This window comes from Nicotiana tomentosiformis, chromosome 12 (genome assembly GCF_000390325.3).
Source record: "Nicotiana tomentosiformis chromosome 12, ASM39032v3, whole genome shotgun sequence".
NCBI classification, from domain to species: Eukaryota; Viridiplantae; Streptophyta; class Magnoliopsida; order Solanales; family Solanaceae; genus Nicotiana; species Nicotiana tomentosiformis.
In genome coordinates this window covers 40,770,747-40,789,691 of record NC_090823.1, presented here as the reverse complement: position 1 = coordinate 40,789,691, position 18,945 = coordinate 40,770,747, and the positions used below count along the sequence as shown (strand labels likewise).

Genomic DNA, 18,945 nt, shown 5'->3' with positions numbered 1-18,945 from the left:
GAGTACTAATTTATATTTGAAATCAAATATGAATGAGATTAGAAGTTTACTTATAGAACATTACTTACAATATTTTCAAGCCAATATTTTAATAATTTCATTTGGAATTCAAATTATTAAGTTCAATATTTTGCAAATATTTATAGCTTAAATAATATTTGTACCAAAATTACCGGTGTAGTATTTATGTTAAATCAAAAAGAAAATATTTATGTCAAAATAGGTCGAGTCTTTATTCTTTTTACCAAAATTTCAGCGAATCAACTTTGGAAAGCGAATAAATTGCTGGGGCCACCTTGTTTCATGCTTTCTGCCCTCTTCTTCTTCTTCTTCTTCTTTTTCTTCTTCTTCGTCTCTCACCTACCACACAACTCGAATTTAGGGCTTTTACAAAAGGCGCTATTTCACAAATTCTCTTTGTTATTCTATTTGATATAAGCCACTCTGGTTGAATTTGAAGATAGCTAGCTATGGCTAATGGAAATGAAGGAGACAAGACTCTGCTCTCCATTTGTTATAATCGTGGCTCACTTCAGCTACTCGATCAAGTATTCTACTCTATTTTCTCTTTTTATTTAAGCAACTTCTACTGCGGCTTTTCATTTTAGAGAAGTGCTTTTGTAAATAGATTTCCTTGATTTTTTTCTGGTCTGATTAAAAAGACCAAAAAAAAAAAAACACTTTTCAAATTTTTCGTGAAAAAGATTCTTACTTTATTTTTAGAAACTGAAGTTGATGGTTTCTAAGTTGTTTGCTTTTCAAGTTCTGTGAGCAGCTTGTTGTTTCTCTTTGACTTGACATTTGAGTATATCTTGAACAGAGAAAACTCCCCCTAGAGACCATTTATTTGGATATCCAGGATACAAAAGATGGCTGGTAATCTTTTTCTCTCTTTTATATCCTTTATTGACTGTTTTTTTTAAAAACCTTGAGCAGTTATGTATATTAGTTTTTAATGAGCTCTTGTGGTGGTTCTGTGTGACTTATGATTCCGTTTTTTTCTTGTTGTTATTGTTGCCGTTATTGTTTGAAATGAAGTAATGTGGTCTGGGAATTCATATAGTTGACCCCAACTTGTATGGGATTGAGGCACAGTAGTAGTAGTTTTTGTTGTTGTTTGATAGCTATGCCTCCATTTTTCATGTATATAAAAAGTTCCTGCTTAGTAGTACTGGAATTATGTATAAGCAAAATAGTACTGGAATGGCGAGTAAAGTGGAAAGATTGTCTCTCTATCCTTTTATGTGGTTCACTAACTGGTTATCATGCCTAAAAAGGTTCTTCAGTATTGAGTGGTTTTATTGACTTGATTCTGCATATGCACCAGGGATGCAATTAAAGAAATGGTTGTCCGTGGAGCACCTGCAATTGCTATAGCTGCCGCACTGTCTTTGGCAGTAGAAGTTTCAAACCTGTCTTCGTTTGATGGGACTTCTGATGATGCATCAGATTTCCTTAGTAATAAATTGGATTATCTTGTTTCAAGGTATAGTATTGCAGAAATATTTGTCTGCTTATCTCTCGTAATTGTGAGATTCCACGTTGTTTGATTGCGTGAAGGGTATTGATGAAATTTTGTTCCCTTCGTGCAGTCGGCCAACAGCTGTTAATCTTTCAGATGCTGCAGTTAAGCTTAAAGAAGTTATAAAGAAGGCTGCTACCACAGCCAAAGATGCAAATTCAGTTTTTCAGGTGGTAACATTGTCTTGTTTGGCTAACACTCACCTATGCTACTTAAATATTATAACTGCAGTAGTAAGGGAGTGAGACAAGCCTGGAAGAGGGATGCAACTTAATTGGGAATAGTTACACCACAGAAATGTAGTAACTTGACTTATACTTTTACTCTGTTGCACGACACTTAACTCTCATCTGTTCCATCAGGCTTACATTGAAGCTGCTGAAGTTATGCTGGAGGATGATGTTACTTCCAATAAGGCAATTGGATCATACGGAGCTAGTTTTCTGAAGGAACACCTGACCGACTCTCAGAAGATAACAATTTTGACCCACTGCAACACCGGAAGGTCCATTGCAATACTATTTTTTCTTTTTTATTTACGTTGTTGTGATCGGTACATTACCCTACTTGACTTGATAAGGTCTTCTCCAGTAAGCTATTGCTTCCCTGCAATTGCAATTGATAATTCTGTAACAGGACCAATGGAAAGCAACTGTGATAATGATTAGTTACCCATATGGGGTAACTCTAACTTTTATTCGTACTTTCAACAGTCTGGCTACAGCTGGATATGGAACTGCTCTTGGTGTTATCCGGGCACTTTATACTGATGGAGTTCTAGAAAGGGCATTCTGCACAGAAACCCGTCCCTTCAATCAGGTAATGCATGAGCTATGGTTGTTTCTAGCTTTAATTACCCTAGTAGAGCCTGCCACTGAATATTACAGCCATATAACAAATGAAGGTTATGTATGTTATCTCCGTTGAACTGCAGCAATTAAAGTTGTAATTTTTCTTTTGCAGAGTAAATGCTAACTTATAGACATGTCATAATAAATGTTTATGGCAATTAAGAGTGAAGAGTGTTTCTTTTTCTTATTAGTGGACTCATCCTCTTGGTGGTTCTAGCATAATCTTGTGATGTTGGTAATTTACGGTTGGGCTAGCATAATCTTGTGATGTTGGTAATTTACGGTGGGGCAAGTTAGGGTTCAATAATAGTCTGTTATAATATGTGATGCTTTGATTGTTGTCTTCGTAGATATATGGTATGTGTATGAAAGAAAAATTAAACAAGGACTTGAAAAGCAGATGTATCTAGTCTATTGTTGCTGCAAACTCAGTAGTCACCTTCTCCAATCAGTCATAATACTTGCAACCCGGCACTTTATTAGAAATTTAGAATAAATACCGAACAGTTATTTTTGGGCCTTGTAATTCACTTATACACACACAGAAGAGAGTAAGGAAAAAGCTTTCCGGCCATTCTTTGTTTCCCTGTCGCTGGTTCTTTGCATATCAGCTGACATCATTTTCCTTTGGCCAAGTCACACTGGAACAATAGGTGCAAATATACACTTTAGCAGCTAGGTTGAGGAATTCCAGTGTAAAATACTTTGAGGTCTAAGCTGAAATAAGGCCAGAAATGACTAAATGAGCAGTGGTTGAAATCCATTTCTAGTAATCACTAATAGCAGTGAGGCTAACATTTCAGAAACTGTACGGGAAAAAGATACTGCATGAACTTATGTTTGGCAGTAACATGTCAAAGACCAGTAAATTATTACGTAGCAAAAATAGGCTTTAATCTGCAGATAAAATAGGTTAAGGTAGGGCAAAATTGTCACAGAGACATCATTTAATACCTTTATGGAATATAACTGCATTATGTAACTATTGGATTTTTACGTTCTAAGTAACCATGTCCACTTACATATACAGTTCCAGACTCTATAGACCTTGGGACATGTCAGTTCAAATTCCTTATTCTACAAGGAGTATTTCACTTCCAATTTTCTTTAGACTGACCTAAAAAAATCCCCATCAAGTACCTATTTATATAGTACTAAAAGATGCTTCGAGTGAAATGTTGGAGTACATGACATACTCCACCTTAACCTCCACGTAGGTTTGTAGCAGCTAAAACCTTTAGTGCTAACCTAAGTTAATGCCTTTTAACCCGATTCTTCATTTCATCAAAATTGGAGCTAATTGCAGAAGACCAATCGGCATCTAAAGACGAGGGACTACATACGTGCATCTTTGTGTGGACTTTAGTAGCTTAGTAAATGATACTTGGTCGACATATTCATATTCTTGTTGACTACAAATTCAGGAATCTTGTACTAAGAATCAGATGCTTAATAGTAAATTTAAACTGAAATATGTGGTGGACAGTAGTTCTGATTTGTCTTGTTGAAAGACTTCTTTTCTAGTTTGACTTGTTGTACTACAATTTGAGTCATCCTGCACCTGGCCCCCAAACAGAGAACAGTTGGGGTTAAGATACGTCCTCACTTCTCCATTTAATATCAGGGATCCAGATTGACCGCATTCGAGTTGGTTCATGAGAACATACCAGCCACCCTTATAGCAGATTCAGCTGCAGCTGCATTGATGAATGCTGGTCGGGTGAAAGCTGTCATTGTTGGAGCTGATCGTGTAGCCGCCAATGGTACATATGACTTATAATTCGCATGGGCCTTTTGCTTTTAGAACCACTGTTTTACAGGAGCTTTAAATGTCATTGCAGGTGATACTGCCAATAAGATCGGAACTTACAACCTTGCTGTTTCTGCTATGCATCATGGTATACCATTTTACGTTGCTGCTCCTTTGACTTCTATTGATCTATCTCTTTCTTCGGGACAAGAAATTGTGATAGAAGAAAGATCTCCAAAGGAGCTGTTACATACACGAGGAGGACTGGGTGAACAAGTTGCTGCCTCTGGTATTTCGGTTTGGAACCCTGCATTTGATGTCACTCCAGCAAATTTGATTAGTGGAATTATCACTGAAAAGGTCAGCAATTGTTATATCTGCCTCTATTTCGCATTGTTCTGTCTATCCTTATACTTGCACTGTCTATATTTGTGTGCTTACGACCCCACGCTTTTTTATTTTCTGGCAAATATCAAATTACTACCCAAATGATAAAATTGACAAGGGACAACTATTTGAATAGGGTGTCATCACGAAGAAGGGGGCGGAAACATTTGATATTGCTGAGTTTGTGCGCAAGACATCTGGAAATTTGTGATGCTGGTTTTATTATTTTTTTTCAATTGGTACTTCTTGACTTTGCTAAATTCCTCGCATCATACAGGAAGCTATCAGTAGTTCAGTACTCAGCAGGCAACATCTATTGCACTTCAATAATTGTTATGCATTGTGGTCCTACTAGAGCATGGAAAAAATGTACAACTGTGGGGAAGTAACAGTAATATGTACACCAATGGAGCTTTTCCATGAAAATATTTGGCAATTTCAATATTGGATATTTTCTCCATTTTCCTTTCCTTTTCTTATTCGGGAATTTGAATTTGACAAAATCACCCTCAAGATGAGCCAAATGCTACATTCTCATGTAATCACCAATTTGAAGTTCTGGACCACCATTCGCATGAAATAAACAAGGATTTGTTGGCCCTAAATTACAGTTTAGGATGGCGCCATTTTCTAATGAAGATTTTTATTTAACGAGTGGTGCGGGAATGGGCAAGGCAGGTGGCAGGCAGAGGAGTGGTGGGGGAGATAGCAGAGTTGGAGGTACGAAGGCTTACATGGCAAGCTATTCCAGACGACGTGTTTAAGATAACAAATTAATGGTACGTACTTTCAATATGTGCTAAGAGATTTTTTTTCCTTCCTTTTTTTATTATTTAAATTCCGTGCTAATCAAACACCAATATACAAAGGGAGTAGTCATTCATTTAGGAGCATATGTTGTCTGGTATATCTCATGAATCGCCTGGAGTTTGGCTACTAACTTGTCTCAGAGCTGGTCAGTGTTCTTTACCTCTCCACCAAAATGTCTTTTCTGTAAGTTGCTTTTCAATGTGTTTTCGGATTTCAACCACTGAAAACACTCCATATTGGTTGAGTGCAGGGCTCTTGTTGTTGAGATCTTAAAAAAATGTTCGCATTCGATGCCTTTGATATGTAGTGCCCAAACGACCATCAAACCAAATAGGCTAGACCATGTCCTGTGAAGCCTTAAATCTTCTGTCATGTTGCTTCGGTACGTTTGAAACCTAGTGTTAATATATATACATACACTCAAATGCAGATATAGGAAACTTCATACATATATGCGAAAAAATTAAGAACTACACATATAATAAGATTACACTCATTTTGAACCCACTAGATCTTGAATCCGCCTATGCATACACCTCTTTTGAGGATAATATACATATGAGGGTGTACATGGACCGGGTCTGTTTGATTTTTATCAAAACCAAACCAAACCAACTATATCGGTTTGGATTGGTTCGGTTTTGTCATGTTTTTCGGATTTTTTGGTTTTGTTTTTTAATATGAATATTATTTCAATCTTACTTTGTTAAATTTTTTATAAGTAAATATATGTTTAGTAAAAATTGAAAAAATTGACAAATATATGATCTATTAAAATATTTTTATGGAAATTTTTTCTTAGACACATGATAGTTATTTTTTTGTTGTCGGACAATAGTTTTACGTTGATGCACACTTTCAAGGTTAGCCGAATTTAATAATCAAACATAAAAATAAATCTGAACCTATATAATGATATGTTCTATTTAATTTTAAATTATCGAAATACCATTTCTATCGAAAAAGATATAAAAATTTAATAGATCTTGATATATGAATATGAAAGAACAAAGAGATTGACATATTTCATTAACACTTATAAGAAAGTGAAAGTGATCAACTGATTATACAATACATTATTTAAAGTTAACAAATGTGGAGCACTTCATATTTAACTAAATATTACATCACATAAAAGAATCGCAAATATTGTAGACATTTTAAAAAGAAATTCTATAAAAAGTCTTAAAAGTATATAGAAAAATTATATATTTATATATCGGTTTAGTTTGGGTATTTTTACTCAATACCAAATCAAATCAAACCAAACTTAATCGGTTTTTTTAATTGGGTTGGTTTGACTTTTCGGTTTGATGCAGTTTTTCTGTTCGGATTTGTACGCCCTATCACCAGTGACTCTAATGTTTTTTTTTCCAGACAATTAGTTGATGCCAGAGTTCTTATCATACATTTTATAAAGCATACACTTTTCCGAGCTTAGAAAATCAATTTTAACTATTGTATGCTTTGTTTAGAATCTTCGGAAGACGGTGCTGGTCTTCCATGTCAGAGCATCCGGCATTTCCTTTTACCGACTTTTGTGGAATTGCCACTAAAGGTTGACTTGTATCATAGATTATGTACTAAATATGCACGGATTATAATGTAAGAATTGTTGTTATATGGTGAATAGTAATAAAGGGTAGTTCGGTGCACTAAACTCACGCGTCGAACCACAAGAGTCTATTGTAATAATAATGTATAAATTATTATGGGGGTATTGCTTATCTTAGTGATAAAGCCATATACTAATACTCTCGGAGTATTCATCCTGACATAGCACGCTTAATCACTCAGTATTTCCAGTCACTCAGCTCTCTCAATCATTTAGCACTTTCAATCACTCGACACTCGCACTTAGTAGGTACATGCGCTCACTGTTGGTATATCAGACTCCGGAGGGACGGATCCTGCCCAGGCGCTAATATAAGCCAATCATGGCATGAATCAATAAAGCTTGCTGCGGCGTGCAACCTGATCCCATAATTATCACTCACAATCAGGCGCTCGGCATTACTTAGTCATCAATCTCTCCAGTCTCTCGGGCTCACAAATCTCATGACAATCAGCCCAAACAATGATAATACGATGTAACAATAAATGGCAACAAAGACCGAGATATGATATGCAAATGATAAATATGACTGAGTACATACTTGCAATTTAAGTAAATAATTCAACAACAGAAGTTACCTCCGTGGGTCCCAACAGAACATGCATATAGTCTAAACATGATTTCTAATATGGATTGTAGCTCAATTACTCTAACAAGTAGAGTTTCATGAATAGAAACAAGGTTTGATAACTACACAGTATCACTAAATCAATCGAGTCACAATTACTATGGTGCACACCCACACACCCGTCACCTAGCATGTGCGTCACCTCAACACCAACCACATGACACGTATTTCGGGAATTCATATCCTTAGAACCAAGTTTAGAAGCGTTACTTACCTCAACCCACGCAAATCTCTACTCCAACAAGCCTTTGCCTCGCGAATCGGCCTCTGAACGACTCGAATCTACCTACAAACAACTTAATACATTCAACACAAGCTATATGAATCAATTCCATATGATAAAGCTAAGTTCTTTAACAAAAGTCAAAAAGTCAACCTCGGGCTCACGTCTCGGAATCTGAAAAAATTAACAAAATTCGAACACCCATTCAATAACGAGTCCAACCATACCAAAATTACTTAATTCCAATCTCAACTCGACCTTCAAATCCTCAAATTAAAGTCTATGAAGTTTCAATAATTTTTCTCAATTTTGTCCAACCCAAAACACAAGTTAAATGGTAAAAACAATGATAGATTCATGCATATTAACCAAATCCAAGTTAGAATCACTTACCCCAATCAATTCCTTAAAAATCCCTCCAAGAATCGCCTTAATCCGAGCTCCCAAAGTTCAAATGTGAAATAATATTCTAACCTTCGTTTTTGAAAATATATAATCTGCCCATTGAATTCCTCTTCGTGATCGCGAAGCACAAAAAGCAAGCTGCCAAAATTAACCCTTCGCGAATGTAGAACTCTAAGCGTGAATACTCAATTCAACAATGAGTCCAACCATACTAAAATTACTCAATTCCAATCTCAACTCGACCTTCAAATGCTCAAATTAAAGTCTATGAAGTTTAAACAATTTTTCCCAATTTTGTCCAACCCAAAACACAAGTTAAATGGTAAAAACAATGATAGATTCATGTATATTAACCAAATCCAAGTTAGAATCACTTACCCCAATCAATTCCTTAAAAATCCCTCCAAGAATCGCCTGAAATAATATTCTAACCCTCGTTTTCGAAAATATATAATATGCCCATTGAATTCCTCTTCGCGATCGCGAAGCACAAAAGGCAAGCTGCCAAAATTAACCCTTCGCGAATGTAGAACTCTAAGCGTGAATACCCAATTCAACAACGAGTCCAACCATACCAAAATTACTCAATTCCAATCTCAACTCGACCTTCAAATCCTCAAATTAAAGTCAATGAAGTTTCTACAATTTTTTCCAATTTTTTCCAACCCAAAACACTAGTTAAATGGTAAAAAAAATGATAGATTCATATATATTAAAGAAATCCGAGTTAAAATCACTTACCCCAATCCATTCCTTGAAATCCCTCCAAGAATCGCCTTAATCCGAGCTCCCAAAGTCCAAATGTAAAATAATACTCTAACCCTCATTTTTGAAAATATATAATCTGCCCAGTGAATTCCTCTTCGCGATCACGAAGCACACAAAGAAAGTTGCCAAAATTAACCATTCACGAATGTAGAACTCCAAGCGCAAACGTGATGCACAAGGACTTGAGGTTACACGATCGCGGACCTCCTCACGCGATCGCGAAGAACAAACGCATGGCTCCATGCCTCTCTCCCTTCCTTTTTCGCGAACGCGGTCCACCTCACGCATTCGCGATTCACACTCTCCTCAAACATTACGTTCGCGACCCATACTTCATGAATGCGAAGAGTAAAATTTCCATCCGCCATAAACTACTCTACGCGATCGCGGCTCCCTTTCTGTGAACGCGATGAAGGAAACCAGACTCGGAAAAACCAGCAATACCACCAAGCCAAAAATGAAGCCGAATTTGATCTGAATCACACCTGAGGCCCCCGAGATCCCGTCCGAACATACCAACAAGTCCTAAAACGCGATACGAACTTAGTCGAGGCATCAAATCACATCAAACAACATCAAAAACACGAATTGCACCCAATTCAAGCCAAATGAAACTAATGAATTTCCAACTTCTACAATCGATGTCGAAACCTATCAAACCAACTCTTATTGACCCCAAATTTTGTACACAAGTCATAAATGACACAACAGACCTATTACAACTTTCGAAACCAAAATACGAGCCCGGTAACTACAAAGTTAACTCTCAACCAAACTTCTCAACTCTCCAAACTTCAGCTTTTCCAACTTTCGCCAATTCAAGCCAAAATCACCTACAGACCTCCAAATAAATATACGAACACACTCCTAAGTTTAAAATCATCATATGGAGCTATCAGAACCATCATAACTCCATCCCTGAGTTATTTACACATAAGTCAACATCCGGTCAACTCTTTCAACTTAGACTTCCAACCTTGAGACTAAGTGTCCCAATTCATTCCGAAACATCCTCGAAACCAAGCCAACCACCCCGGAAAGTCACATAACAAAAACAAATATAGAATAGGCAACAAATGGGGTAACGTGACTATAATACTCAAAACGACCGGCCAGGTCGTTACATTTTCCCCCTCTTAAACAAACGTTCGTCCTCGAACGGGTCTAGAGTCATTGTAACACCCCGAAAATTTTTGAAGTGTTTCAAGACCATTAAGAGGATTTACAGGTGCTAATTATCATAATTCATATATGAACAGGACTAATAATATGAAGGATATCAATTGATCATGATAATATATGTATGAGGTGCATTAAGAATGGTTTATGTAACAACCAGATTGGTCTTCTTAAGCTCTAGCAGGTCGTTCGACGGTTTGATACCTTGAGTATCTTCACTTCATGTATTATGACTTGTACGTGTGGCTGGAATTGAATTTCGGGAGATTCAGAATTGATTCAGACGAAAAATTCTCAATTCGAAAGCTTTAAGTTGGAAGAGTTGACCAAAGTTTGACTTTTGAGTAAACGACCTCAGAATCGGGATTCGAAGGTTCCAATAGGTTCGTATGATGATTTCGGACTTGGGTGTATGTTCGGGTTGAGTATCGGGTGGTCCGGGAAGATTTCAGCGCTTATAGTGGAATGTTTGCAATTCAAAGGTTTTAGAATTTTCTAAGTTTGGTATGAAGTGGACTTTTGTGTTATCGATGTTCGTTTGGGGTTTTGAGCCTTGGAATAGGTTCGTATCGTGATTTATGACTTGTACGTAAAGTTTGGCGTCATTCTGGAATGTTTAAGTGTTATTCGGACGCGTTCGTCGAAGTTTGAATGTTTAAAAGTTAAAAGGAGATTTGATCGTCGATTCATGGGTTTGGTGTTGTTTGGTGTGATTTGAGGCCTCGATCAGGTTCGTGTTATGTTTTGGGACTGGTTTGTGTAATTGGACGGGGTCCCGAGGGCCTCGGGTGTGTTTCAGATGTGTTTGGGTTGTGTCGCGCTCTTATTTGATGTTTCAGCGTCGTTTTCTTTGGTATAAAGGATACTATATTGCGAAAACGACCTTTGATTTGTGATTTGATTGAACCATTAGACCCGTATCGTAATTACGGAGTCATAGAAACAAGAATCATCGAATTCTGATGTCGTTTGAGAGAGTTATGCCCATTTCAGTGTCGGGAAAGATTGCTGGTGTTGCTGGTGCTGAGGTATCGCAATTGCGAACATTGCAAAGATTATAGATTTTTGCCTTGGTTCGCAATTGCGAACATTTGTTCGCAATTGAGAAGTCTGTAGATTTTTGCCTTGGTTCGCAGTTGCGAACACTTGTCCCCAATTGCGAGAGTCCGCAAATGCGAATCCTGTGTCGCAAATGCGACATATGCACCTGGTAAAAGGACTAGGAGACAGGATTTTGGAGACATTCTCTCATTTTTGGAACCCTAGGCTCGGTAGGAGGAGATTTTGAAGAGGGATTTTCATCTACAATCTTTGAGTAAATAATTTTGTTCAATTTCCAACTATTTTGCATGGATTATATAAGGATTTTAACATGGAATTGGTGGAAATTGTGGGATTTTTGAAGAAAAACCTATAAATCGTATTTTTAGATTTTGACCACGAAATTGGACATGGAATTTGGAATAAATTATATATATTTGAGTTCGTGATGTTATGAGTAAAGTTTATCTTTGAAAATTTTTGGAATCCGGGCACGTGGGCCGGAGGGTTGACTTTATTGACTTTTCGAGCGGAGTCGAGAATTGTAATAAATGGATTAATTATAAGCATTGGAGTATATTTTGATTGATTTGCACATTGTTTGACTAGTTTCGGGTCGTTTGGCTTTGAGTCGAAGCATTAGAGTGGCATTGGAGCCGGTTATTAAACTTCGGAGCGAGGTAAGTCTCGTTTCTATCACTGTGAGGGAGAAATTACCCCGTATGTGTTATATTCTTATATGCTACATGTTGTGAGAGCTACTCATGTATGAGGTGATGAGTGTCCGTGGTATACTAGGATTCCTGATTTTTCCGGGTAGACTTATGTTTACGCCATGCTTTTAATTGTACTATTTGAGTTATCCTTTCCTGTTTAATTCCTTTATTTTGCGTTACGACTTGATACTAGGCTTGCTTAGAGTGATAGAGTTGCTATCGTAAGCGATTTGACGAGCTACTTGATTAGTCGCAGAATAATTGTGCTTCCTTTACGAATTTCTCTCACGTTGTGCGATTTCATCAAAAAGCTTCTTTAAATTTCATAACTCACACGTATATTTGTGAGTGGGGTCAAGGAACCGTTAAGGCTTCTTATTCTTATGGGATCAGGCCGATCGCTTCAGTAGGATTATGTACCACACTCTTATGGGAGATGTACTACACTCTTATGGGATCAGGCCGTTCGCCTCGGCAGGATTATGTACCACACTCTTATGGAATCGGGCCGTTCGCTTTCCGCAGGATTATGTACCACACTTTTATGGGATCGGGTAGTTCTCCTCGGCAGGATTATGTATCACACTCTTATGGGATCGAGCCGTTCGCCTTGGTAGGATTATGTACCACACTCTTATGGGATCGGTCCATTCGCCTCGGTAGGATTATGTACCACACTCTTATGAGATCGGGTCGTTTGCCTCGGTAGGATTATGTACCACACTCTTATGGGATCAGGCCGTTTGCCTCTACAGTATCATTTTTTATGGGATCGGGCCATTCGCCTCGGCATCATCATATTCTAATGGGATCGGGCCGTTCGCCTTGGCAGCTTCATGAAACACTCTTATGGGATCGGGTCGTTCGCCTCCACAACATCGTGCGTAATATTTGACAAGAAGCCATTATATCCGTGAGTTTTATTGATTTGAGTTGTGACGACCTATCTAGTGGGAACCATTTTACATATATACTCCGGTTGAGAAGGTGACCGATAATTGAGAGCTTGAGTTTACTGTTCAGAGGAGGATTGTACCACGTACCTATATTTGTTTATACTATTTATTTACCCTGCCTCATATTTGTTTACTTCCTACTATATTTGATTTATTGGACCACTAGTAAGTGTCGATGTCGACCCCTCGTCAATACTTCTCAGAGGTTAGGCTAGATACTTACTGGGTACGCGTTGATTTACGTACTCATGCTGTACTTGCTGCACTTGTTGTGCAGGTATATATATGTCTGGTAATCTTTGGGGCGCTAAGGCGTGGCTATTGCGGGGACATCACGGTGAGCTGCATTCCATATTATGACCTGCAACATACGAAGTCTCTATCTTAATTAGTTACATTATCGTGTCTATTTTGAACTCCAAACAGATGCTGTATTGTTATTGTACCTTCTAGTAGATGCTCATGCACTTGTGACACCGGATTTTGGGGGTTCCTAGTGGATGTTCATTATTGTAGTTCATGTTATTATTATCATTTCACCTTATAATTTTATATTTTATACGGGATTTGGTAAAGAAAATAATAGGTTTCTACGAGTATCAAATTTCACTCTATTTATTTAACGGGATTTATGATTTTAAAAATAACGAAATGAGTAATTAAGTTGATAATTCACTGTTGGCTTGCCTGACGGCGACGTTGGGCGCCATCATGGCCTATAGTGGATTTTGGATCGTGACAGTTCATGGTCTAAGAAGATCCCTAAGACTAAGTGAAGTTGGAAATTATATGATAATGTTATGTTTCAAGTGAGTTTGCACAAGACCTTTATTCAAACGAGCATAACTCTCAAGATATGAAGTGTTATATGGTGTATGACCTATCAAATGAAAGGTATATGGAGCTAGTTTCTAATTCTTTAAACCTTTCATCATTTGGATATTTCTACAAGTGGTTATGACCTTTTTACGAAAGGGTAGCAGAATAGCTATGCGAGTCTTGCGTAGCCTACGCAGCATAGTATCGTAGCCTACGCATCGTGCGTAGGCAAATCCAGCAGCTGCCAATTGAAGAGGAATGAAAGGCCACCCTGCGTAGCCTTTGTGCGTAGCCTACGTAGGAGGGCTATGCACCCATCAAACCCATTTCTAAAGTATAGAAATAAGGGGTTTAGAGAGAGAAATAGATAGTTCTTCAACTTGGAATGGATTTCTAGAGAGAAGGAGGAGCTCTTCCACCATGGATACACTTCAAGGTAAGTTATTTTGATACAAAGATGATTATATAATATCATTTAGTGATAACACTAACATTATATATATGTCATATTGGAGTATGAGTAGCATGTTTATGAGTTTTATTTGAAGTTGTAATGGGATATTGTATGAACCCTAATGGTGGGTCTTGAGAATGTCATTTTGGGTAAAGAAGAGGATGTATAGTGATGAATTGATATAAATGGAATTGTTTTGAGTTTCTAATGATTCGAATAGACTTTATAATTTAATTGATGAATGAATTGAATTGGGAATCACCATTTGGATAAGATACAACACTAGTTCTAGAAATAGATGTTCTTGAACCTAGGGTTTTGTTGGAGAAGACGATGAATAGTGACTTGATGATGTTGGGTAATTAACATAGTATTATTAATGACTCCAAATGAGTATTAAACCATAAGAATGGAATTGAATAGGCTAATGGGTGAACCTATTGGATAATCTGGGATGGTTGAAGGCTTGTTGCCGAATTGTGAAGCCTAAATGGATATTTACGAATCTTTTTGTATTTGGTTTGATGTAGTTGGGATATCTAATGGTAGATATTAAATTGTGGGCGATATTTGGACATTTTAATCAATTGGAGCATTGTAGTATTTTTTGAGCTGGAAGTTTGAGGTAAGTTGATTAAGACTTACTCTTCTTGAGGGATTCTCTTTAAAAATATGACCTAAGTTGATACATTGTATTATTTGTAAATGTGCATCCGTACTTGTGGGGACAAGCGGTAAAGATGTCACCATGTGTTTCTAAATTGTTGCTTTTGAAGTGTCATGTAGTTTTATAAAAATCATGTTTTCAAAACTTGTTGAAAAAATGACACTTAATGAAATTCTTAGAAGTTTTATTAAAACTTATTTGTTGATAAGAGTACAAAATGCTTGAGTGCTAAATATATGTTTTCATGAAAAAGTTTATCTTTTGAAATTTCAACAAAGGAAGCACTTGTTGTATCTTTAGATTGATGTTAATTGCTAAAGGTTTTAACATGAAAAATGTTATTCATTTGATTTTGTTCAAATGGTTTGGATTGGCTATGAAAATCATGATTTGATAAAAATAGATCCTTTGAGGCAATTATGCTATGAATCTATTTTTGATATGTCAAATATTTTGGGAGTTACTAGTGGAGACCATCGAGATTGGTTCGAATGTTGAGTTCGTTACCATGAAACTACACGTGCCGGTGTAGGGACACATTCTAAGGCAAAGCCGAGGTTTGCGGATTAAAGTCCCCCATTGAGAAGGCATATGATCATTACTTAAAGTAATGAGGTTAAGTCGACTCGTACGTCACTATGGGAAGCCGCCCAGAGAAGTAGGGTCAAATACTTGTTGCTAGGATGATCACCTAGTAGTTGTTCATTATGTCGGTGTCGGTATAGTACTCCCAGTGAAAGGTAAAAGAGAACTTTCTTATGTTTAAGCCGAAAATGATTTCAATGACTTAATGAGATTGAAATGGTTTTATGTGATTTCTATTAAAATCTTGGGTTGATAAAGACGTTCTAAAACTTTATAGAATGGCTTACATTTCACTTGTCTTTTATTTGAAATGATAAAGAGCATGGTTTATATAACTGTTTATCAATTTATGTCCAATATTGGTTGCATGGTTTTTGTAAAATCTTGTCCCAGGAACTTGGGTTAGAAAGAGTCTATGTCACTTATTGAGTACCACTGTGGTGTACTCAGCTCTTAGGGGTCCCCTCCAGTGCCCCACTTACTTTACGTATTTCAGGATGAGGTATGATACATGGCATGCGGACAGGGCTAGGATGACTCTCTCCCTGAGGTATATGGTGAGGCACCACTCCTATTTCGTGGTAGCTATCAAGTTATATTCTTAATTTATGTTAGTTGGGCATTAGCCCAAGTGTAGTTCTATTCCTTGGTCTAGAGGCTCCATAGATAGTTATGAAAAGTTGTAGTAATAGGGTAGTATGTGACATACATGAAAAGATAATTATTTTACTTAGTCTCATTATTATGATTATGAGAGGCTTCATGTATGATTTTGAATTGGAAAATTGTTCCATGGTTTAACTTGAAAATGTATAAAATTTTCAAAGAGCTTCCGCAGTTAAATTGGTTTTCATGCATATGGTTTGGGTGCATCATACGGGTTGGTTCGCTTGGGTCAGATAGTGTGTCGGGTGCCTGTCACGTGGATTTAGGTCGTGACAAACTTGGTATCAGAGCACTAGGTTCTAAGTGGAGTCTTAGGAAGTCTATGGAGCCGTGTCAAGTAGAGTCCCTCTTATCGGTGTGTTGCCGACCACACTTATATCGGGAAGGCTACAAGAACATTTAGGGAGTTTCACTTTTTTTTACTCTAGATCGTACGTTGTATCTGAAGTGAAAGACATGCTTCTCAAGCGTATTGACTACCTGTCGTGGTAGATAGAGAAATGACAAGCACAAAGCTCAAGGTCCAAGATATTACACGTGCTACTTGAAAAATAGCTGGGAAGGATCAGACTATCCATTAAAGAATTAAATGATGGGTTAAGGTTGAGAACATATTTAAAATTGATACAGTCAAGATGTACAACTGTGGTGAACAATAATCATAAGTCGAATTCTGAGAACTCATGGAAAAGAAAATGAGGTGACGATGTCAGTTGGTACTGTTAGAATGGTGTCAGAACTCACGAAAGATTGTACTGAAGGTTGAAATAAATGGGTAATGCCTATATAGGAATGCTTTAAATTATAGATCAAGGTATTGGGGCAGCCATTTGCGTTGACAATCACTGTTTACAGTGATGTGATGTCAAGGAATGACAAGAATCGAATTGGTAAGAGAATGTGAATGAATCAAGTTCGTACCGAGCACCTTGTAATTCATAAGGATGAGGATCTATTTGGGATAACACCAAGAATGACCAAAAGTATCTTTTAGAAAAGGGGATATAAGGAAACCTTCATGATTTTCAGAAAAGTAAACAAGGCAAAACGCAAGTTATTTTGATGGAACCTTATGTCATGACCCAAAACTCTAACCTGTCGTGATAGGGCCTATCGATGGTACTAGGCAAGCCGATTTTTCAAAATACTTCGAATGTTTCACAAAAATAAACCAAAAGCTTGATATAACAGAGTTTTCATAAAGACAGGAGTTAAACTCAAAATACAACGCAAAACAAATAGCCCCAAACATCGGGGTGTCACCAAGTCATGAGCATCCAAAACAACCAGTCTAAGAAATAGTGTCCACAAGAGTCGGTGTCTAAATGCCAATACAGAAAAGAAAAATAACAAGAAAGGAGAGACAAGGACTGCGAACACCGGCAACTACCTCGTGAATCTCCGATACTCAACCACGCACGAGATCAACGTCCTCCGTGACCGGACACACCTGGATCTGCACATGAAGTGCAAGTTGTAGCGTGATTACAACCAACTTAGTAAGTAACAAAAATAAATAAGGAACTGAGAAGTAGTGACGAGCTATACAATTACTGTTCACTTAAGTAGTTTTAGCAATGAAAGTAGACATGATTCAATTTCGGAAATATAAATTAAGTCAATTGTACACTAACTCAGTTCAGATAAACCGGATACAATATTTTTTCAGAAGTTCAGAACAATGACATAACTCAACTAAGTGCAGCAACAAAGGAAACAAATGCAACCTCTCAGGATAACAATCACTCAAGCTCTTAATATCTCAAACACTCGGCTCTCAGCCCTCAATAATCACACTCAATAGGTACATGCGCTCACTGGGGGTGTACAGACTCCGGAGGGGATCCTTCAGCCCAAGCGCTATATCGCTGCAGCATGCAGCCCGATCCAATCATATAAGTAGCCATAAGGCTCGTTGCGGCGTGCAACCCGATCCATATACATTCAGCCCTCAGGCTCGTTGCGGCGTGCAACCCGATCCATATACATTCAGCCCTCAGGCTCGTTGCGGCGTGCAACCCGATCCATATACACTCACATAGGTCATAGCTCGACACTCAGGCCCTATCTCAGTCACTAACCTCTCCAGCCTCTCGGGCTCTCAGAAATCATACAAATCAGCCCAAAAGAGATAATAACAAGTATCAACAAGAAAACAAGAGGAAACAGAGATATGACACACAAGTAAAACTGTGACCGAGTACAAGACAACAAATAGCAGCTAATTCAACAAGTACCCAACCGCTGCGGGTCCCAACAATGATATCATATGGCCTAAACATGGTTTCTAACATGAATGGTAGTCAAATTTCTACAAGACAGAGGGAACATGTAATTAACAATAAGCTATTCGACTTTACATTCGCACGGGACGAACCAAGTCACAATTCCCCACGGTGAACGCCCACACGTCCGTCATCTCCAAAATAATCACATTATACCAAAATTTGGGGTTTCATTCCCTCAGGACCAGATTTAAGACTGTTACATACCTCAAATCGCACAAAATCCTACTCTGAAATGCTTTCCCCCCTCGAATCAGTCTCCAAATGCCCCAAATCTAGCCATAAGCAGTACGATATAATTAATATAGCCTAAAGGAATCAATTCCACAAGAAAAACACGAAATTATAAGCCAAAATCCGAAATAGACTCAACTCGCACCCCTGGGACCATGTCTCGAAATCCAACAAAAGTTACAAAACCCGTAAGCCCATTCACTCACGAGTCTAACCATACCAAATTTACTCAAATCCGATAACAAAATCCCATTCAAAACCTCAAAAATGTAACTCAAGAACACTTCCTCCTTTTTCCAATTATCCACCCCAAATCACAAATTAGATGATGGAATTAAAGACATAATCATGGAATTTAGCCAAAATCAAGTAAGAATTACTTAC

The 18,945-nt window shown here is 37.6% G+C and overlaps 1 protein-coding gene and 1 long non-coding RNA gene across 3 annotated transcripts; both read left to right on the top strand.

Moving 5' to 3' along the window:
* Window positions 1-305: 305 nt before the first annotated feature.
* Window positions 306-4,970, top strand: LOC104117747 (methylthioribose-1-phosphate isomerase). The gene is made up of 9 exons (XM_009628833.3): window positions 306-548; window positions 821-876; window positions 1,328-1,486; window positions 1,593-1,692; window positions 1,885-2,027; window positions 2,236-2,341; window positions 3,998-4,136; window positions 4,215-4,483; window positions 4,647-4,970. The coding sequence occupies exons 1-9, from the start codon at window positions 471-473 to the stop codon at window positions 4,719-4,721; spliced, it is 1,125 nt and encodes a 374-aa protein (XP_009627128.1). The 5' UTR covers window positions 306-470; the 3' UTR covers window positions 4,722-4,970.
* A 218-nt stretch (window positions 4,971-5,188) lies between these two features.
* Window positions 5,189-13,382, top strand: LOC138903472 (uncharacterized). Of its 2 annotated transcripts, none has more exons than XR_011412579.1 (2): window positions 5,189-5,289; window positions 13,129-13,382. It is a non-coding gene; the product is annotated as an uncharacterized lncRNA (long non-coding RNA). The 2 variants fall into 2 exon arrangements; XR_011412578.1 differs by lacking the exon at window positions 13,129-13,382 and adding an exon at window positions 5,380-5,493 and having other exon boundaries at window positions 5,199-5,289.
* The last annotated feature ends 5,563 nt before the right edge of the window (window positions 13,383-18,945 follow it).